Source organism: Crocuta crocuta, unplaced genomic scaffold (assembly GCF_008692635.1).
Source record: "Crocuta crocuta isolate KB4526 unplaced genomic scaffold, BGI_CrCroc_1.0 scaffold179, whole genome shotgun sequence".
Classification (NCBI taxonomy): Eukaryota; Metazoa; Chordata; class Mammalia; order Carnivora; family Hyaenidae; genus Crocuta; species Crocuta crocuta.
Genome location: NW_027551568.1, coordinates 6620070 through 6642554, shown reverse-complemented (window position 1 = coordinate 6642554; position 22485 = coordinate 6620070). Strand labels below are relative to the sequence as shown.

Here is a 22485-nt window from a genome sequence, read left to right as displayed (position 1 = left end):
GGCCTGCGCCCCGCAGCCCTCGGGGCACCCGGCAGCGACCTCCGGCCCGGGGAGGGGTGCCCCAAAGTTGGCGCTGCGGGCTGGGCCCGTGGGAGTCCCCGAGTCCCTGAAGGGCCTGGTCGGGAGCGCGGACCAGGAAGTCGCGCTGTCTCCTGCGCTCCTTCAAAGTGGCTGCCGCCCCTCCCGGTGGAGGCAACAGGTGACCGGCTGAGACCGGTCCAGGGCCCCTCTCTCGTCCGCTCCCGCCCCTCCGTTCTCAGCCCGTCCGGGGGGGATGAGGTGAGGGCTGCCCCTAACGTGCTGTGCTTGATTTGTGTCTCCGCAGAGAAGGTGTTCGCCAGCCTCCCCCAGGTGGAGAGGGGCGTCTCCAAAATCATCGGCGGCGACCCCAAGGGCAACAATTTTCTTTACACCAATGGGAAGTGCGTCATTCTAAGAAACATCGACGTGAGTACCCCCTCCCCGCTCCCCTTCCCCGCCCAGGCGGGGGGTTCCCATCATGGGCGCAACTCGCAGGTTAATTCTCCTTCCCCTCTACCCCCCTCCTCTCCCGCTCGGCAGCCTGAGGAGGGTGAGCATGCCACGCCCCCTCAGCCTTGGGACCACACCTCGGAAGCCTAGCCGACCAGCGGCTGGTTTCAAGTTGATCCGGGCCCCCTTGTCTTCATGGGGAAACTGAGGCTCAGATTAGTTCAGGTCATAAGTATAAGGTCCCTGGATGAGGGGGCTCGGACACACCCGGGCAGCTGCTGCTTGACCTTGGGGTAGCTGGTGACTTGGGCCTGGGAATCCCAGTGCCCTCATCTGTAAAATGGAGGTGATGACACAAGGCTCCCTTCCCCCACTTCCCCTGACTGCCTGTGCCCGCTGAATGAGATGATGCGTCCCTCCCGCCGGCCCGCCTGGCACACACCCAGTGCTTGGTAAATGGCCCTTGTGTATAATCATTACCAACGCCCAGGGTCTCTGAATGTGACCGGCCAGGACTCACGCTCGGGCCTCTCTGCACACCAACTGGGTCTGAGCCCCTGGTGCAAGATCAGGAACAGTTTATTCCCATGAAGCAGTTAGACATTCCGTACCCAGGCTGAGAATGCTTACTCCTCTGTAATTACTGAAATGACCCAGGCTGCTTGTTGGTCTCCCCACAGCTGAGGTTGCACACCAAAATCTGTCTTCCCCTTTCGTCAGCCGGAGTGATGGCATGGGGGCTAGAAGGAGGAAGGGCCAGCACAACCTTGGTCGCGGGAAGGGGGCGGGGGGCTTCTCCTGAACTGTGCTTGGGGTCGGGGCTTGTGCACAGTATGTAGGTGGGTGATTTTGATTGGCCGCGTTCTCTCAGGACGTCAACTTAGATTCATGTCTGTTGTGAGTGATTACCCCTCGTGGGTCAGGATTGTTGTTGATTCGATGCACTTGCCCTCAGGAGCCTCACAACTGGCTGAGGCATTGAAGGGGCTGTGTGGGCCTCGGTCTTCTTGCCTGTAAAAGGAGAGGCCTCTGCCTGGCCTGGGGTGCTTCTGGCTCTGCCCTCATCTCTGGGTATGGCGGCCAGTCACTCGTGCTCCTCTGCTCAAGGACCAGGCCCCGTGTGGCAGTTTCAGCCCTGCCCGGGCTTGCCGGGCACCTCAAACGAAGGGGGTGGGTGGGTGTGAATGTTCCCTGAAAGTGCTAACAGCTATTGTGCTAATCACACGGGTTCCTAGAAAGCTGATCTGGCCTCCCTCAGAACTGGGGGAAGCCTTGCCAAAGACTTAGGTGGTAATGATCCGGAGGTCTCCAGGGTGAGGTACCGAGATTTCGAGGAAATGAAAGTTAGGTGACGCAAAGTAGATACTCACTTGCAATGTGGCAAACAAAATGGACTGAACCATTCTCGGGGCACCAGAGCAGCGGGGCGCCAGGCCTGCGCCTAGCAGTCAATGCTCACGTCACGGCCAATTACATGCACTTCGAGATGGGAGGCTGCTCGTGAGGTGCCTGCTGTGTGTCTGGTACCAGCAAAGGTTCTTGAACTGCAGCATCTCCCTCAGCACCCCCCGCAACCCCACTGTGGGCCCATTGCTCCAAAGAGAGGTCAGGCCAGCGAGGGTCAAGGAGGCCAGTGATCAGAGCTGCTTCCAGTGGAGGTGTTCATAGCCGCCCACAAGCACCCCCTTCACAAACATTCTCCACCTTGTGAAACTCCTTCTGCTTGTACTTCGGAAGTCTTTTTACCCAGAGTTCACCATTTTCTGATGTGGGTGCGTCTGTTTTCCTTTCCCATCTATTTGTAAGTTTCTGCGGGGCCAGGACAACATGGGTGCTGCTACCGTGTCCCTTCCGGTTCTGGATGTAAATCAGACACCTGGGCTCTTATCAGACTGGGGGACCATTGGTACTCAGTTAAGGACGAGCCCCATTTTTATTCGGGTACCACATTCCTGGGAGAAAGACGTGAGCCCTCATGAGCACTCAGGGAAGAGGAAGGAAGGTGGTCTGGTGAAATTACAGCCTCAGGAAGAAGAGATCCAAAAGAAAGGTGGAGACCAGGTCGTGGAATGTCCGATGGATGTCTGATTGGCTTCTACTTGACATGTCCAAACCACAGTGAGGCTTCCTGTGTGTCCTGTTCCCAAACAGCGACGCCATTGCTCCGGCTGTTCAGGCCCCAGACCTTGGACTTGGACTTGATTTCCCTCTTTTTCTTCCACGCTGTTTTTAATTCTTCAGTGAATCCTAGTGCCTCCTCTCAAACTAACTTCCGAATCTGACGTTTTTTCTACCCGCTGCTTCCGCCTCCTCCAAGCTACCGTCCTCTCTGGGTTGTGAGACAGAAAACCCAAACTGGTGTCCCTGATTCTGTGGTGGCTCTCCTCTGGTCTGCTCTCAGAGCACGGCTGGACCGGGTGTGTTAAAGTGGGAGGTGGCGTTCGTTGCTCCCTTTGCCCTCCCTTACTATGGCTGATAACGGCCTCGCCATCAAGCCTGCTACCTGAGTCTCACCCCCTAAACCCCACCCCACCCTTCTCACGCATCCCCAGGCACTCTGGCCTCCGTGATCTTTCTGAAACGTGCCACGTATCTGTCTCAGGACATGGGAACTAACGGCACTCCCGTCCTGGCCTCCTCTACCCCTCAGCACTAACGTGGAGCGCGCCAGTGGGTGGGCCGCCACATCCTATGACCAGATGTGCCCATCTGCCTGTCATCTGTAAGCAGACTTGGAGCTCCTTGAAATTGGGGCTTTTTCTCCTGTTTCTGTCACCGCTGTGTCCTCCCCCAGGAGAGTGCCTGGCATATAACAGGTGCTCAGTAAGTATGTGTTTGTGAAAACGCCTTGAAAACCAGGCTGTGCCATGGAGATAATAGGCAGCCATTGAAGGTTTTACTGTCTGGAAATAAGTAAGGCTCGGCCTGCTTAAGGTTGCTGGATCTTCATTGTGGCATCTTCCTCCTTTCCTACCAAACAGGCATCTGTACCCTTGTGACTTCCCACTTGGAGCCACTGCTGTCATTCGTTGTGGACTGAAAAGTTTTGTGAACCCAGCATACTGGCACTTCATACACTTTAGAAAAGAATGTTTATTTCCTTTCAACACATCCATGGCCACACCTGCAGAATTAAAGGTGTGCAGCGATGTGACTCATCAGGGGAAAAAAATAATCCAGGGGATCCTGGGGGGCTCAGTCCGCTAAGCGTCCGACTCTTGATTTTGGCTCAGGTCACGATATCAGGGTTGTGGGATCGAGCCCTGTATTGAGCTCTGTGCTAAGAGTGGAGCCTGCTTAAGATTCTCTCTCCCTGTACGCCACCCCCCCCCCAACACTCTCTCTTTAAAATAAAAATCAAAAAAGGAAAATCCAGAAGGGGAGAATCTGGTGTATTCTTACTGTGAGGCCACCATGGCCATTGTACCTGCCTAGTCTGCAGAGATGGGGAAGAGCTTCTCCAGGATTCTGATCCGCCCAGTGTCAGAGGCCCCTCAAAAGCTGCCAGAAGCAGCCAGCAGATTTGCTGCAGGGGCAGATTTGGGGCTTGCTTTTAAAGGACCCAGCCCCCAGATTCCAGAACTGAAATCTGTGTATTTGAACAACTGAGGGGCATAGAATCGAACTCCAGGAAGTGAAATGTTTGTTGTGGTTCAGCATGTTCTGCTTCCAAGTGCCGTATGAAGTTCAGGGTTGTTGAACTTGAGTGCTGAGTTGCTCATGGTGCAATCTGAGGCCAGTCATGTGTACAAGGACCACCTGTGCATCCCCCCCCATGGGGTGGGGGGTGTACTGAAGGCCAGATGGCTTGAGAATGGTTGACATTGTCCCTTCTGTCTGCACATGCCTCCTGAGTCCCTGTTGGGTGTGCCAGACGGCCACCAGCCCTGGGAGCACAGATCCAGAGGCCCCCCCGCACAGAGCTCGTGGTCGTGGTGGGAGTGAAACAAGCCAGCAGGTGACCGAAGGGAACGGTGTGCTTGGTTAGCACCTGTGCAGAAAATAAGCAGGGCAGCACGTGTGTGAGCTTAACCCGGGAGAGAGCTGGGGGGTGGGGGGGTGGTCTGATCTTAAGAGAGCCCAGACAAGGCCATGAGCCACGTGGACCAGTAATGTGATCAGATCTGTAGTAGAACTTGTTCCGTGCCTCAGATTGGAGGTTCGAGATGACCACACTCAGCAAGTGCTTAACAGCTGCTAGAACTAGCCCTTGCTGCTGGCATCCCCGCACACGTTCACTGAGCCTGTCTTGAGCCCTGCCCGTGGCCACGGTGTCCAAGATTTAAATCTGGTTGTGAGGAGGTTTTGCCCCCAGCCCCAGCCCCACCCCCTAAGAGATATCTGGCAATGTCTGAAGACGTTTTTGTGTTACTGGTATCTTATCTAGTGGGCAGAGGCCAGGGATGTTCCCAGGATCGCACAGTGTACACGACTGTCCTGCAAGTTATCTGGCCCAAAATCTCAGTAGCTTTGAGATAGAAGAACCTTGGTGGGGAACATTATAACGCTCTGGTTAAGCACTTTAAAAGAATGTTCTGAGTGATTTGGGGGCACCTGGGTGACTCAGTCGGTTAGGCACTGACTCTGATTTCGGCTCAGGGCACGCGGGCTTTGTGCTGTGCTTGGGATTCTCTCCCTGCCCTTCCCCTGCTCGTGCTCTTTCTCTCAAAAACAAACATGTCCTGAATGATTTGGAAACAAGAGGAAAGAACCAGTTATGCCACAGAGCAGCAAGGAAGGTTCCTGGAGAAAGGGACACATTTGAGTTGGGTTTTGGAGGATGAGTAAGAGCTCTCCGGGAAGAGGAGTGAGACAGAGACATAGCAGAGATGAGGAAGAATCTAGACTGGGAACCAAATGTGCACGGAGGTTGGAAGAAGTTTGACGTGGGCTCTGGGCAGTGGTTTCGGTACATTCCTTACCCTGTTTGTGGAGGTGTAGAGAGGGTTCTCGAAGCCTTGAAGGTTAAAGAAATTAAGGTTGCAGCCTCATGGCTGAGGCCAGTGGAGGGGCGGTCCTGGTTCTGGTAAGGTTGTGGAAGTTAGCTGTGCCCTGGATGGTTGGAGATGCCCGTTTGGATCCGTGTGCCATCATCCCCCGCGGGGCCTTGCTGATTTCAAAATCAGCAGAAGGGTCCACTGGCCCAGTGACGTGTAGTGACGTGTAATACAGGTGACGTGTAGACTCTGGAGAGGAAAGGGACTCTTCCAGAGTCTCAGTGGTGGAACCTGCCCGCCCTTGGTGCTGCTGGTAGACCCCTTAGACCTGGATCCCAAGCTCTGCTCAGCTTGCTAGTAGCTTTTACTCGCCAGTTTTATCTCTGCCCCCTGGAATCTTACCCAGAAAATGGCGGTTTCTCCACCACAGACCATCCCAGCCTGGGAACCCCTGCCCATGTCCAGCCGTTCTCTGGGGGGACCACAGGCTTCTGCTAGTCCACCGTGCCGCCCTGAGCACCGCCTCTGAGCTCTGGTGAAGGAGCTCATCTTGGTCGAGCACAGTGTACGCTGGGCAGGGGCCAGGCACTTAACGTGTGTATTTCACCCAGTTTGGTTTTCTTCTCTGTAAAGCAGGGAGAACAGTTACAGGGTCACCGTGGGATTTAACAGAGCCCTTTCTCAAGTACTCCTAGAGGCTTGCCTGGGCTGTGACGGTCCGTGGTGCCTTCCCCTTCACAAGCGCCCTTTGGCTCTGTACTGTCTCTTTTTAGAAGTGTGGACACTGAAGCCCCAGGAGGTGCTGGGGTCAGAACACGAGCCGTCTCCCCCCATGACTGCTCAGTGAGGCCCTGGGCAGGCAGAGGGAGAGGAGGGGCAGGAAGGGAGGTGGCAGTGTCCTTGTGCTGGGGTCCCTGCTCTAAGGCTCAGTTTGCTCCGTCGGGAAGGGGTTGAGCTGCGAGGCAGGAGGGAAAGTCACTCTGGGAGGGAGGGACCCCACAGGAACACTGAATGACCTGGCCCCATGCCGTTCGGGAACGCTCCCCTGTGGGCTAGGCAGAAGTGCTGCTCTGAGTTAGAGTCAGGCTAACGATGGTTCTAACCGTAGGTGAGACAGTAAGACTCAGGAATGAAGGCTTTTACCTGACTGCAGGTCCCCTTCTCCACGACTTACAAGTGGGTAGCCTTGGGCACATCATTCTTTCTGTGCCCAGGTTTTTCTTTGCCTATGAGGTGGGTTGTGAGGTTACCTTCCTGTGGGATTTCAAAATCAGCGGAAGGGTCCACTGGCCCAGTGGCTGGGAGTGAACCCTTCATACACGGTGATTGGCATATGGCCCTCAGGGTCCAGTGAGCCCTGGTCTTCTGGGGTATTTGGAGGCTGCCATGTTGGATCAGATACAGGCCCTGCCCTCTGTGGAGTTCACTTAGTGTGAAGCCACGCGGGTGTGAGAATGGCACGTGGTACACGGCAGAAAGCAGTAAGGGTGGTGGGGTGGGAGGTCCTGGATGGGAGTAGGCATTAGAGACTGGGAGAGACCTCCCATTTGGAGCAGGGGGGAAAGATTCTCGGAGGTGGGGCCTTCGCCTGGGTGTTAGAAGGCAAATAGGAGACATCGGTCATTGAGGACCAGGAAGGAAGGAAGTTCCGGGTTGAGGCAGATAATGGGAAGAAAGTCACATAATGGTTTGATGGAGGAAGGAGCAGGGCGTGATGGAAAGTGGACCTTGGATTGTAGGGGAGGGTGCCATTCCTCCAGGCGAGAGGGAACCTCGAAGGTTGAGCAGGGCAGTGCCCGCTGGGTGCTGCTTGGGTGGCAGGTTCTATTTCTGCTGAGCATTCGCTTACCGCTGGCTCCCCAGGGCCAGCCAGATTCTTGGAAGGAGGAGATGAGCCATCCGTACGTGTCCTGTCTTCTGAGGCTGTGCGGTAGGGGCTCAGCTTTTGGTTTCAGGCTCAACGATCAGGAAGCACAGGTGCCTTGTAGCTGCTTCGGGGCCCGGTTACTGTGCAGTAACCTGAGTTTGTCCTTAGTCAACAATGGACAGAGCTTCCCGCAGGTTGTGTCTGATACATGGGTCCAGCTACTGATTACTGCTTTTAGGAACTGCAAGTATTTAGAAAGCTCTGAAATGCAATCCTCCTGGAAAGTTGTGCTCACTTTGCCTGGTCCGAGTTTGGAGGAGCCCAGGGCTTTCTCTGGAGGCTCCGGGGGCAGGGGACTGCAGGACAGCATGGAGGCCCCTCCCGCAGAGCCTTGGCACCTGAGCAGACATGGGGACGTGAAGGAGCTTTGGGGAAGCCGGTGGCCCAGATGCTGCCCATACAAAGTGATTTTTGGGGGTCCCCACCTTGGTCGGTGTAGTGAGTCTCCCGGGCGGGACGGGGCCTGCGAAGGTATGGGGGTTAGTTTCCTGGCAGAAAGCCTGGCCCTGAGGAGGGGTCTTGGTGCAGGTGGGAGGCCAGAGGGTGTCTGGTCTGCAGGAGAATGGGCCTCCTTGGGTTGGGTCCCGCAGGGCCCGAACCAGCGCTCCGTCAGCAGCCGGAGCGCCCTCACTCACCTTGCTGTCCCGCAGGCCTTGGGGTCTGCAGGTACATGATAGGCCGTCTGTGGCTTGGAATCTTCCCTCACCTCTGTGACTCTACATCTTCCGTGTCTTCTGTGAGGCTCGCTGACCCCGTAGGTGTGTGGGCCGCATTCCGGGACCGACACTGGGGTCTCACCAGCTCCGAGCTCTGCCCCTTACTCAGCGATGTTGCTGAGTGACCACTGCAGACCCTGAGCAGGGCGCGGGTGGCTTCTGTTCTAGTCCCCAGGTGGGCCCAGGGAGGGAAGGGGCCCCGGCCAGGTAAGGCCCAGGGAGCAGCTCCTCAGCCTGGAGGGCCTGAGTGAGGCTGGAGTGGGGGTCCTGTGTGCGGTGTGGGGGTGGGGTCTGGGAAGAGTGCAGTTAGTGGGGTCGGGTTCTGCTCCTGAGGGAAGGACATCAACCAGGGGAACCAGGTGATGAGACCCAGGACTTAGAAGCGGGGAATGGGGGGTGTAGCAGTCCACGGGAGGTAGAGAGCGGTCCGGAAGGTAGTGTCCCGCTCCCCAGGAGGGCCTGGGTGGAATTTGGCGGGGGTGGAAAGAGGAGGTGGGTTTGGGAACTGTTGAGGAAGGGGGTGGAGGGCCAGGAGCAGGCCTGGGGTGGGGGGCTGGTAGATGGAAAGTTGCAGTGAGCTGCTGCCCCCTGTGAGGTCAGGGAGTGGGGGTTGGGTCCCAGTCCTGGGGCCTTACAGACTCCGCTGATCTGGAAGGAGCCTGACCTGGCAGAACACAGTGGGGTCAGGGGACCTGTTACTTCTGCCTCTAGTAGCCAGCCTCCCCCTGTGAGGTGTGAGACCGAGTCATTGTGTTCAGTTGGAAAATCTGGCCCCTCCCTCGCTGGCTCAGTTGCATTTGCAAGGCACACAGAGCCCTGTCTCACCCAGCTTGGAGATCCTGGTGCGTGCGGCCGAGAGGAGGGAGGATGACCTTGGGCGTTACACAGCCCCTGCACTGGCCACCCACACCATTTAGGGGAAGGAATGTGTAGGGCCAGAACTTCCTCCCAAAACCTCTGCCTGCTCCTCTGGTATCCCTGCCCTGGGGCCTCGGAGCCCCTAGGGGGGCTGAGTGCCAGCCAGCAAGGGTGCTCAGTTGTCCTCAGAATGGGTTTCTCATCTGTAAAGTGGGCTGGTGGTGCCCACTGTTTGGGTGTAAGACCCCTCAGTCAGCCTTGAAACAGACACGTGGAGAAGGATATTGGTAGTGGTAGCCTGTCTGCAGACTGCTTGTGGCCAGCTTCTGTGCTAGGGATCTTGTCCATGTTCAGGTTTTAGAGTATGATGCGCTAATTTGGGCCAGGAGTGGGTTGGATTCCAGACATCTTAATTTTATTGAGGCATAATTTAGATAGAGGAAGATTTCTTTTGCTGCACAGCTTGACAAATGCGTACGGCCCATAACTGCCACTGTAATCCGGACACAGAACCTTCCCGTCATTTCCAGAAGTGCTCTCCTAACCCCTTGCAGCCAGTGGGCTCCCTTCACCCCCGGCACCCGACAAGGACCAGTCTGCTTTCTGTCCGTATAAGTTTGTCTTCTCTGGAATATCATGGAGAAGGAGTCCCGCAACCCAGGGTGTCTTTTGTGTCTTTTTCCCTCAGTGTAATGCCTGTAAGGTTCACTCAAGTTGCTGAATGTGGTGGTAGTTTGCTCCCCTTTATCGCGGGGTCGCATCCACTGTGTGGATCCAGCGCGGTGTTTCTTCATTCACCTGTTGGTGGACCTTTGGGTTGTTCCCGTTTGGGGCTATTAACGTGTAAAGTGAGGAACCCTCACACGTGTGACTTATTGGGGGTGGTGTGCTTCTGTTTCCTGGGCACATCCCTGGGAGTAGGATTGCAGGTTTTGTGTGGGAAGTGTAGCCTAACTTCATGCAAACCCAGCCAAACTATTTTCCATCCGCATCGTCTTGCATTCCCACCCACAGTACATGAACATTCCAGCGCCCCGCCGCCCTGTCCTTGCCAGCATTTGGTGATGTCACTCTTTGAATCTTGCTGAGTCCAGTGGGTGTACAGCAGTATCTTATTGTGGCTTTGATTTGCTTTTCCCAAAGGCTGATTACATTGAGCACCTTTTCCTGTGCTTGTTTGCCATTCATGACATCCCATTTGAATACCTGAAACCGTTCTAATTTCACTAGCAAATAGTTATTCTGAGATGGATTAATTTATGAAGAATGTACATCTAGTGCCCGCTACGTCACTTAATGCTAAGTGTTAAGTCTTGGGGTGAAAAGGACTCAGTAAACTTTTCTTTCTCCAGAAAACCATTTATTGAGCACCTGCTTTTCGTCAACTGCTCTGATGGCTGAAAAGATAAATGCACTTGAAGCAACTTGCAGAAAAATTAGAAGAGGGGACAACGAGGTTCAGGACTGCGGGTTTTCCCACTATCCAAAAACAGAGTGTTCTACTATGAAACTTTTTATGAGCCAAAATGGCCTAATGCAAAGAAATAGTTACCATCACTTTGGAATGAAAACATTTTTGAGTGGTCCTAGACCACCCCCCCCACCAAAATTACCTTTCTCAGGCTTTTCTGATACCTTAGCACACATCTTGCTAACAGATGCACGAAATAAATGGCGATAAAGCCCAGGTGCTCTCAGACACCGCGCAGAGCTCTGGTAGCTTGACTCTGACGTGCTGAGTGCGGTTCCTCAGAAGGGAGCTGGGGGGCGCCGCTTGCTGCTCTGGGGGGGGGGCGCATTGCCCCATACTGGCTCATCTCCCTGTGATACCCATGCTGAATGCTATCTTGACCTTTTGCCTTTTTTCATGAGAGTGAAGAATCCTGTTTGGATTTTGCAGTTAGTGAAAACAGGTACTTGGTGTAGGTGTTTTGGAAAAGCAGAGTGGCACAGTGCAAGCATTGGAGGAGAGGTGAGAGGAGACGGTCACGGGAGGCTTCGTGCAGGAGGCAGCTCTTCAGTTAGGCCTCCTAAGTAGGCGTCAGTAGGCAAGACGGGTGCTCCTGGCCCCGGGAACGGCGTTCGCAGAGGCATAGGACTAAGGAAAGGCAAAAGGTGGCTGGGGTAGGCGGGGCTAGAAATTAGGGTGTACCCCTCTGGTCTCAGTCTTGTGGGATGGGGGTGTGGGGATCCCATAGCCAGAAGGCAGAGAAGAGTGCAGGCCTCTGATCTTGTGGTCAGGGCAGGGAGAGGAGAGGGCAGTTGGGGATCAGGTTAGATGCACTTGCAGCAGCCGCTTCTGGAAAGCTGGGCATCCTGCACGGGGACCTGATGTAGCCCCAGCCTCGCGCCGGTGGGAAGCTGCCTCTTTCAAGAGCGCTTGGTTTGTAGAAAGTGGACAGCGGGAATCAGGAGTAGAGGACTGTGTCTTTATTCCCTCCTGAAAGAACGCCCGGCTGCAGAGACAAATTGAGAGCATCGCAGTATGCGTGTGTCGGGTTCACTGAGGCCTCCCGGCTGTGTGTGCAAGCGGGGGGCGCCGTGCTCTACTTTTAGTAAATTCTACGTTAAAACCTCGTTGCCGAGTAGTGGAGATACTCCTAGTCCCAGATGCCGGCCCTGTTCTTGCTGCGAGTCCAGCCAGCCCTCCATCTGTGCTGCACAGCGAGTGGGAAGCCCAGTTTCCCTGCGAAGACTGTAACCAGGAGAGGCTCCCAGCCCCACACCCCCGTGAGACCCTGTAGCTCGAAGCAGGGCCCTGGGTCAGGCCTTACCCTGGCAGCTGGGGTAGAGTGCTTGTGAACAGGGGGACTGACACGCAGGTGACTTGAGAACGCAGCTGCAGGTGGTTGCCTCCCACCGAGGAAAGTAGGACAGTCGACTTTCGGTGGAGGTTCCGTCTCGTGTATGTGTGTGTTTCATAAACACGTACTTGTACTATGATGAGTGCAGGAAAGCAAAGACCATGCTCTCAAGTTCTGCAGCCGTAGACTAAAGAGAAAGATGAAAATACTTGGATTTCTGTCACCCTAAGACAGGCAGGCAGGCGGTAGGTGTGCGGGCAGGTAGGCGTGCTGTTGGAGGTTTTGACTTCAGAGAGTGTGTGTGTGTGTGTGTGTGTGTGTGTATGTGTGTGTGTGAGTGATCCACCCACCCGCCCCAGATCCACTGATCGGGAGAGTGGGAGGCATTCCCTGTGTTCCCTTCTGTCTCCTCCCTGCAGAACCCAGCCGTTGCGGACATCTACACGGAGCATGCCCATCAGGTGGTGGTGGCCAAGTACGCACCCAGCGGGTTCTATGTCGCCTCTGGAGGTACCTGTGCGCGCATACGGATGCACGTGGTGGGGCCCGGGAGGCCTCCAGGCCACAATGGGCTTTGGGCTTGGGGAGGGTAGGGTGGCGGGAGGTAGAGATATAGGAGGGGTGATGGGGGGAGGGGAAGGGAGGGTGGAGGTGGCAGGTGGCTCCAGTGTGATGGATTCCGCTTGGAGCTGACAAGGAAAGTAGAAGCCTCCAAAAAGCCCCGTCGCAGGACTTTGTAGTTGGTGGTGTTCCAGCTGGTTCTGGCTCCGAGGTCAGGAGAAATGCCCACGTGAGGCTGGCCTGAGGCCTTTGTGGGTAGCCGTATCATGATGTTTTGGAGCTCATTTTGTGTGTGTGTGTGTGCGCGCGCGCGCGCTCTTTCTGAATTGCAGCTTTGTCTCATGTCACCTTTATTCATGAGCTGCTCCTTTCCCAGTCCCCCTCGGTGCTGGCCTCAGGCAAGCGCTCTGGTCTGTGCCTTTGCTCTCTCCAGCCGGGCTTTTGTGTGGCTCTGTGGGAGGCTGGCTAAGCGGAGGGACAGAAAGATCTTTACCACGTAGGATGCTTTGTTTACCCCGTTCTTTGGGGTAGATCTTTTTACCATTTACAGATGAAAAAGGGAGGCACAGAGGTCTCGCATTCGTTCACTGCCTCACTCGTTCTACACTCAGCAAGATGCTTATGGCGGCCTTGCCTGTACCCGGCTGTGTTCCAGCCCCAGGGAAAGCCAGGCCAGGGGGCTGAAGTGGGCCTTGTCAGCCTCCCCATAGAGGCACAGAGATGGACGAATGGCCAGAAGAGCTAAGCGACCAGGAGAGGAGGCTGGAGTTCATACTCTCCAGGAGCCGCGCGGTCTGCACGGGGTCGCTTCCTGCATGGGAGGCAGCGCGGGGCCCTGGCCCTGGAGGGTGCACCCCTTACTGACTGTGCAGCCTTCCTTAATAATTTACCTTCCTGGGCCTTGATGTTCTCTCCCAGAAGCTGGACAGAGGATCCAGAGTAGCAGTGTGTGTGGCATGCATATGACGGTCTTGCACTGCTGGCCACCTGACAGCAGGTGACCCAAGTGTCTGCCACTAAAACGGGGACATGCTGGGCCAACAGGCCCGCTGGCTGATGGCAAATGCCGGTGCTCGGGGTCGCATGTAAAGGGCTCGGGCAGGAGCCTGGCCTGTAGTGGGCATTTAATGACGTTTGTGTTTCGATCTGCTCCAAGGCTATCTGTAAACCTTTCATTCATTTTTTTTTTTTTAATGTTAATTTATTTTTGAGAGAGAGTGACAGTGTGAGCGGGGGAGGGGCAGAGAAAGAGGGAAACACAGAATCCGAAGCAGGCTCCAGGCTCCAGGCTGTCAGCACAGAGCCCCACGTGGACAGCAGCAAGCCTGATGTGGGGCTTGAACTCATGGACGGAGAGACCATGACCTGAGCCAAAGTCAGATGCTTAACTGAGCCACCCAGGCGCCCCCTTATAAACCTTTCATTTATATGCTGCTTTGATATATTTTTGCCCTGTGATTCCCCTGCCTCAGTCCTGCTTGCCAGCAAAACACCTTTTCCTTGAACGCCCTGAGACGTGGCCCTGGTGCTGGGAGCCGCAGGCCCGGCTGCTGAATCACTTGGGAGCTCCAGGCTGGGCGCTGCACCACCTGGAAATCTGGGCGCTTCAGACCCCAGCGCCGAGTTGGTGAGGGAGACTGTCCTCCAGCAACAGAGGAACTGAGGGAGGTTTGGGCCACGTACAGATCAGGTGTTCCTGTGCAGAGATCATGTTTTCGTTTCTAGCGTGCTGCTCCCTTGAATTGAGCGGACACAAGGAAGCTTCCACTGCAGAGACTAGGTCCTGGGCTAAAAATAGTGTGGTTGTATAGTAGTAGGGCTTGGAGTGTGCAGGAGGGAGGCTGGGAAAGCGCGCGCTCTGGTTAACTGGGTTACCTGGAACCCAGGGTGCCCGGGGGCTGTGGAGGGAAGGGCCTGGTACCTCGGGAGGCTTGCAGCTCCCTCCCAGATGGGGCTCCAGCCCTCTGCGGGAACTTTAGAGCCCTGGAAGTCTGGATGGTCCACATCTGCTGAATGGTCGAACCTTCTGGAAGGCCTGAGTAAGGAGCCCATGGCAGGGGCTGGGCCCTCAGCCCCAAACAATGCAGCCGGTCTCTGCCCCGGGGTTGACACTGCCCACGGTGCCTTGTTCTCCATGCAGAGCCTTCTACAGGGCAAGCCCAGTTCTTTCCTGCAGTGTCTTTCTTGTGTAATTTGGATGCTGGCGGTCTGTGCCCCACGCTCAGTCCCTGGGGCACCCCCTGGGCTGTGAATCCCAGGCTGCAGAGTGGCAGGCTCCCAGGAGAGGCTCCACGCGTAGAGGAGGGGACATGAGGGTTGCTCAGGTGAGGAACGTAGAGGAGAGGCTGCCTGTGGAGCTGGTGAGCAGACGCCTTGGTGAAAGGCCCCCACCCTCCCTGCTCCCTGTCGCCCCCCCATGTTGCTAACCTGGAGAGCAGGGGACAGCGAGGGCAGGCCCACCTAGACCGCCGCCCTCGGTGCATCTTCTTGCCTGTCCCCGTGGTGGACAGCAGGCCCTCTCCCCATCGTCTGTGGCCTCCCGCAGGCGTCCTCTGCCCCGAGCAGGTGTCTTTGCTGTGCCCTCGGCCCTTAGCATGGGCGTTGGGCTCTGTGGCACTTGGTCAGTATCTTGTGACTGCACGGGGGCCTCCTGCCTCATTTGGGCCCGAGCACCTGGCCTCCAACCCCACTGTCTCTTTTGGTCCCAGCTGCTTCCAGAAAGGATTAAATGTATGGAAGCAACCTAAGTGTGCCTCAGTAGATGAACGGGTACGGACAGTGTGGCGTGTATGTGCGTGTGCATGTACACGTAGGGGTGTGGGGGTGTGTGTGTACACAGAGGGGTGTGTGTGTGTATGCGTGTACACATAGGGGAGTGTGTGTGTGTGTGTGTGTGTGTGTACACATGCATACAGTGGAAAGTGACACGGTCCTAAAAAGGATGAGATCATGCCATTTGAAACACTATGGGAGGACCTAGAAGGTGCCATGCTGAGCAGAGCAGACTGAGAAAGACAAATACCATATGATTCTTCTTCGTGGAATCGTAAAATAAACAGGAATAAATGGAAGGCAGAATCTGGGGCGCCTGGGGGGCTCAGTCTGTTAAGTGTTTGATGTTGGCTCAGGTCATGATCTCACGGTTCATGGGTTTGAGCCCCGTGTCAGGCTCTGTGCTGACAGCTAGCTCAGAGCCTGGAGCCTATCTTTGGATTCTGTGTCTCCTCTCTCTCTGACCCTCCCCTGCTCAGACTGTCTCTGTCTCACTCTCAAATATAAATAAATTAAAAAAGAAAAAGCAGAATCAGACCTGTAAATACAGAGAACACACTGGTGGTGGTGGGGAGGGGTGAGTGGGTGAAGGGGAGAGGGAGACAGGGCTTCCAGGTGTGGAGGGAGCAAGTCACAGGAACAAAAGTCCTAGCTCGGGGAATACAGTTGGTGACATTGTAATAACGAAGTGTGGGGACAGATGGTAGCTACTTGTGAGCACAGCATAATATGTCAGCTTGTCACATCCCTAAGTTGTATACCTGAAAGTAACATAATATCAACAGTTACCCTGGACGAGCCCGTGGGAGGCGGCTAGTGGTCTGTGGGGGGAGGTGTGGGGCAAACCACCCATGCCGGGCCTGTGCCAGGCCTGGAGAGGAGCCCAGGAAGGGCGGGAAGGCTGGGTCCGTCCTGGTCGAGCGGGTGAGCCCCTCTCAGGCTCTGCTACACTCCAGTGTAGATGCTGATTCTACGTGACTGTACAGACTCCTGGACCGGCCTGGGCACAGCTGACCATGGCCTGGTGTGTGCATGAGTGTGAGTGTCCTTCATGCACACACACAGCCTCTTCCCTTCCTGCTGGCCCCTTTGTTACGGACGCCCCTGGCTACAGGTCATTTTTGGAGCTCACCTCTGCCAGGCAGCCTTCCCGGACCTCACCCAAAGAGGCCCAGGGACCCCGGAACGCCGCATGTGAGGCTATCGACGTGGAAGTCAGTCTCTCGTCTGCCGTGCAGGACCGTGGGCCCTGGGTGTTTGCTCACGAGTCAGGGTCTCCGGTAGCCTCCTGCAGAGCCTTAGATTGCTGTCGAGCGATGACCAGCTTGGTGCGGGGACCCTAGCAGGGAAAGGAAGGCTGTGCCGCCCCCTGCCCCCACATCACTTTGTTACTAACCCCCTAGGAGAAGCCTGGCTCCAGCTTCTGTGTGTAGCGCTGCTTCCCCTTCCAGCCCCTCGTGTGCCTTGCACGGGGATCCTGCGACACCCCAGTCGTCTGAGCTGTGGGATGTGCCTGAGACGCCAGGGCGCGGCACAGGTTGGGTGGAGGGGAGCCCGGCAGAGGCCGCCACGCACGCCACGGCATGTGTTAGCTGCACATAGCTGTGCTCCTGGTCTGTGTGAGCGCGGCCACTGCGCAGAAGAGGAGGCTGTCACTCGTGTTGTTGCATTTTGGAAACGGAGAACTGCAGTCCCCAAGCGTTGAGACTTCTGCCCGAGATCCTTGCGCCACCTAGATCCCCTTCCTGATGCCTCAGAAGCGTGCCTCTGGGCGTTCTGGTCCACACACGGGGCGTGTCACCCAGGTGTCTGCTGGCCCATGCAGAGGCCATGGGCTCTGACTGACCAGTGGCAGTTTTGCTTACCTGAGACATGTCCCTCCTCCCGGGAACAGCCTGGGGCGCCTCTAGCGAGCCTGCAAACCCTGGGTGGCGCTGTACGGGCCTTGTGCTCACATTGCCCTGCCGCAGGGGTATGCGTGGCTCTCACACACCTTGCGTCCACAGATGTATCCGGGAAGCTGAGGATCTGGGACACCACGCAGAAGGAGCACCTCTTAAAGTATGAGTATCAGCCTTTCGCTGGGAAGATCAAGGACATTGCTTGGACTGAAGACAGTAAGAGGATCGCAGTGGTCGGGGAAGGAAGGGAGAAGTGAGTCTCTGGCCCCGGCCCTCCCTGCCCATGTCCCTTGGCTTTGCTTTCTTTCTGGGTTGCCCCGGTGGGAGGGGAGCAGTGACATCTGTGCCGGCTTGGACTCGTGTGTGGAGTCCCCCCTGGGCCCAGGCACCGTCTCGGTCTCTGACATCCTTGGCCCTCACCTCCTGGAGCTCCAGCCTCAGGCCCTCAGACCAGGCAGCAGGAAAGGAGAAGGTCAAAGAGTTACTGCTCTAGGAGCGTTATTGGGGTTCCTCCCAGCATACCCGGCCACACCTGGCTGCAGGGAGCTGGGCACGCCACCCGAAGTGGTCACTTAACGAAGGAAGTGGGGGCCAGGTGGCCTGCAGTGGCTGCCGCACTCACAGCACTAGTGACCAGAAGGGGTTTCCTGCTCCAGGCGTGGTCGGGGTTCCCCTAGGGTTTTGCCAGGGCTGCCGCCAGGCACTTGGACTTGACAAACATGCGTTTCCCTTCTCAGAGGCTATTTTTACTGCATGTTCTGACAGGTATTAATTCTGCCATAGCTTTTCCAGTCACCCTACGGGTCTTAACAATTCAGTTTTCATTCGGTCACACGTAGTAACCCCCACAGTACATTTTTATCAGACACCAGCTGAGCTCAGGGCATCCTCTCCTTCCCAGTGGGGGCAGTGGCTGGTAAATCCCTTGGTTCCGCCCAGTGAAACTGTTAGGGAACCGGTAAGCTACAGAGCTGCTACCCTGGCAGGTGTTTCTAAGGTACCTTCCATGTGGGACGCCTGTTGGCCTCGACCATACAGACCGTATAGGGATTCCAGTCCCTTCCCGAAGACACCTGCTCGTGGATTCTCTGACAAATACAGTGCAGAGCTGAAACCACAGGGGCCTTCAGTGTTCGTTCCCTTAATGAACGTGCCCCCCCCCAGCACTGGCCACTCAGGTGCCCACATCTCAGTGACCGTCCCCAGGGCTGACTTTTTCCTGTGACTCCTCTCATTGGGTAAAGGTTTGGAGCCGTCTTCCTGTGGGACAGTGGCTCTTCCGTGGGCGAGATCACGGGACACAACAAAGTCATCAATAGCGTGGACATCAAGCAGAGCAGACCGTACCGGCTGGCAACGGGCAGTGACGATAACTGTGCCGCATTCTTTGAGGGGCCACCATTCAAGTTCAAGTTTACAATTGGCGTAAGTGGATGTCCCCCTGGGGGTGGTAGGTGTGCGAAACCAGCAGTCTAGACCTGCAGGTACCAGCAGCAGGATCGCAGGCAGGAGCCATTAATGCTGCAGTGTGTTGACGTGTGGCCAGAAGTGGGGTTTACAGGGGAGCTTCGCACACGAAGCGCGTGGGGCAGCGCTCGAGCCCCCGCCCACATAGTCCTCAGGCCCGCGTGGGTGGTTCTAGCAGGGTGGGTATGGAGGCACCAATAACCCACCCAGAGCATTTTAACCTTGAACTTATTAGCTGCATAGCAGCCCACGGGTCCAGCGGCTCCCTGCCCTACCTCATGGAGGATTAAGTGAGAGAATGCTCTGGAAGTGGCTCACTGGGTCCTGCTCTTAACTCTGATGACTAACCACAGTGATTCATAGACAGCGGGTGGGGTGTGGCAAGAAAGGATGATGACACTTCCTCAGCAGGTCCCCACAGGGCAGCACTCGAGCGGTGGGTGGAATTTGCAGATACTGATCTCGGCTCCTCGGGAAGGCCCTGCAGGTTTCCCGCTGGGAGTGAAACAGGCTTTGACCCATCCCCAGGGTGTGCAGCTCGGAGGTCCCTTTGCAGCAGTCTGTGTGGCTGTGTCCTGTGGCTGCCGCCTGGCTGGTAGATGGCGGCGGCTTTGGTAAAGTCTGCGGATCGAGGTCAGTGCTCACTGCATACCCATGGACGTGCCGTGGGATGCAGGGTGAGTGAGGAGTGCTGAGTCAGATGGAGTCAGATCCTGCTCTGCACCCAGGAGAGGAAGGCAGAGGGAGATAGGTTTCTGTGGCAACTGGAGGCTGTCCTCCCTCCCAGGTTCCCCCTCCTCCTCCCCCACTGTTTGATTGCACTTGGCTGCGATCTGGCCTCTGAGCTGGTGGGGCTCCCTTCCCAGCCCCGGGAGGGATCATTTCCTCTTTGCAGATGGAGAGAAAACCCGGCAGAGAGCCGCTCAGTGGTGAGTAAGTGGAGCGGTTTTGCGTCCAGTCAGCTCAAGCCTGTGACTACAGCGCACTGCCAGCCTTCTCTGCGCGCTCGCTTGGGGACTTGGCTGGCATATACTACTTCTTTCCGTTTTCCTTTCTAACCCAAGAACACAGCCCTTACCCTGGTGCCCTGGCCCAGGGGGGTCAGGTGTGAACGTTTGCCTGGCTGGCAACTATGTCCAGAAAGGGCACACAGCTTGTCCTCACATCTGCCTGAGGAGCCTCTCTCCCGTGGGTCCTACGTGAGGACCTGGGAGAGGCCAGAAGGGCTGCGGACCGGGAATGGGGGACGCTAGGGGGCAGCCCAGCGCTGCAGCTGGCTGGCTCTGTGACCCTCGGGTGGGCGACTGGTGTGTCTGGGTCCCCTCAGGAGATGGGATGATGACGGCCCTCCTCCGCTAGCCCCGTTGAGCTGTGGGCGCACGTGAGATGCTGGCAAACATCTCCCTGTCCAAGAGGAGTTCTTTGGGCTTCCGTTGGAGAAGATTCTAATAGGCTCAGTTGGCCTAGAGAATGAAGCCTGGGGAGAGCACTCGGCCCCCCTGGCACCCACCCAAAATGCCTTGTAAAGTGCTGACAGCTTTATCGATGAGTCTGATGTTTCCACGTGTGTCCGCCCTGAAGCCTCAGAACCCCTGAATAAAGCTGGAGTGGATGGCTGGCTGCCCACCCGTCCAGGCTCCAGCTTCTTGCTGTCTTTCTCTTGAGCACATTCAAGGCCACGTGGTGAGGAGTGGGCATGTCAGGAGCACAGTGCCCTCAGCGTCAGCATGCGCTAAAGTGAGGTGCCTCTGGTGCTTGTACCCAAGGGGAAGTGAAAGTGTGTCAGAACAAACGAGTGACCATGCCCACTCAGGTCAGACCACCTGCCCATCCTGCTGGCCTGAGGAGGGGGGTCGAATTGCATTTCTTTTTTGTTCTTGCGTTGATTGGTTTCAGCCAGCCACTCGTGTTGTGGAGAGTGAGTGTAGACTCTGGGTGCCTCCAGGCCTGAGTCCCGGGTCAGCTCAGCCAGTCTCTCCTGGGCCCTCGGGCTCTCTGTTCAGCATTCATTCTTCTTTAAACCTGCAGTGGGCCCAGGAGGCTGTAGAAACACGGGGTGGAGGAACCTTTGCCTGCATAGGCCCTGGCCCACCCACATTTCAGATGCCATGGGCCACCTGGGGAGGCCGGCTGGAGAACAGAGGCTTTGGGCATCACTGTCTCCACCCCTGGCCCTGGCATTCTGTGGGTAAAGGTATAGGCTCTCTTTGAGGAGCTAAGAAAGAAGGGGCAGGGGGCTCTTGCCCACTCCTGCCTCTGCAGCAGGCATTTCTTCTGCCATGCGCGTCTCTGCAGCAGGTGCGTCTGGGGGTGTGAGAACAGGCCCAGCGAAGCATCGTCCGCTGGCGGCCTTGCCATGCACCTGCCCGCTGGGTGTCCTGCAAGTTTGCACAGCCCTCTGGCTCTGCTCCTCTGTCGGGTGAGCCGGTCGGCTGCCCTGGGCCGTCCGGGGTGCCCGTCTGGAGCAGGCACGTGGGAGGACGGCGTCCACATCCCGACCCACATCTAGGCAGGGCCATGGGGCAGCTCGTCTGATGAAATGATGGCCGAATCGGCTCTCCTGGGCCCCGCGCCTGCGTGTGCAGGCTGCGGCCGCTGACCTGGACGTGGAAGCTTCCCGGCTGAGCGGGCGTGGATGGAGCACCTGCGGCGGGGGGGCACCTGGTCTCCTCTCCTCCCAGGCGCCGTGCGATGCAGTCAGCTGCCCCGCGAGCGGCTTGCCGCTGCCGCCTGTGCCGTGGCCCCCACCGCAGGGTCTCCCACGTCCTTCTGCACAGCGGAGGTGACTGGAGCTATAAATCTGTCTTCGCTGTTAGAATGCTGCCTTTCCAGACAGTTAAGTAAAGTTGGAGCACTGATATGCAGGATTTTCTGGTGGTGTTTCTCCCATGTCCTGACTCTCAACAGACACAAAGCGGCCGTGTGGGCCTTCGAAGTGTATCGGGGGCCTTCTTTGTCCCGGGCCTGGGCTGGACCCACAGAATGCCCTGCCCTGTCTGCCTCTGCGTCTGCTGGTCTTGCTTTTCAGAGAGCTGTGGGCTCGTTAGTGACGGTCGTGCTGGGTGCGGGGGGCAGCACACCTCCCCTCCCCCCTGCTTCCTTCCTGGTCTCCTGCACAAGCTGTGGCTGACGGCAGGGTGAGTGGCCTGGCCATGCTCACACGGAGAAGCTTGCTGTCCCCTCCCCTTTCTCTGGAGTCAGTGGTAGCTGAGCCAGTCCGGCCAGGGTGGCAGGAAAGCCAGGCAGAGGCTAGGAGTCACTTTTGTGCTGCTCCGCCAGGCTGAGGCGGGTGAAGGGCTTGGCGAAGGATGATGCCCTGCGGCCCCTGACAGCGCCTTACAGGGAAGACTATGTGGAAGGAGGAGGGGACACAGAGTGAAGCAAGGCAAGGCAGAAACCCGTTTCCAGAGCACCGGCTGTGGAGGCTGTGCTCAGGGAGGAGGGGGAGGGGGTGGGCACCAGCGTCGAGCCTGTTCCTCCCTCCATGAGCTCCCAACAGGGGAACAACACAGGTGGGCCCGGGCTCCTCGGCGTGAGGGCTAGTAGCTGTCCTATGTTCAGGGGACAGCTGAGGCCAGTGGAGCCAGGGAGGGCTCCCAGAGGGGACATCTGAGCTGACCAGCTGGAGTCAGGCCGTGAGCCCAGTGGTGCTCTGACCCTATCAGTGACGTGGGCTCAGGTACATTACCTATTACCTAATGGCTTCACGACTCAGTGTTCTCAGTGTTGAAAGAGGGTGATGGTGGGTCAGGTGATGATGAGATTATGACGCTGGGCGTTCTGAGGAGGGTCCACTGACAGGGTCCCTGCCAGAGCTCCAGTGGGCGTTGGCTGTGACTGATGGGCAGACAGGACAGGATTAGACCTGAGGGCCTTCCACATTGTGGGGGGAGAGTGATTCCTCTGGGGGGGAGGGGCCAGGAGTCCCAGCTCAGTGGGTGGTGGCCGGGTTAGGCAGCCTGAGGAATCCTTCAGATGTCTGAACCCTCCCCAGGAAGTTTCCCCAGACCCACTCCTTCTTTGTACTCAGGCCTTACCTCCCTGTGGAGCGGGCTATTTTTAGCCCTCACT

At 56.9% G+C, this 22485-nt stretch overlaps 1 protein-coding gene across 1 annotated transcript in view; it reads left to right on the top strand.

Moving 5' to 3' along the window:
• Nucleotides 1–22485, top strand: part of WDR1 (WD repeat domain 1) — a 39638-nt gene that overhangs the window by 416 nt on the left and 16737 nt on the right. Inside the window, exons 2-6 of the mRNA XM_077750387.1 lie at nt 17–199; nt 326–447; nt 12133–12223; nt 17053–17200; nt 18192–18372. Coding sequence (XP_077606513.1) covers nt 17–199; nt 326–447; nt 12133–12223; nt 17053–17200; nt 18192–18372 — 725 coding nt within the window. The remainder of the gene's footprint in view (nt 1–16; nt 200–325; nt 448–12132; nt 12224–17052; nt 17201–18191; nt 18373–22485) is intronic.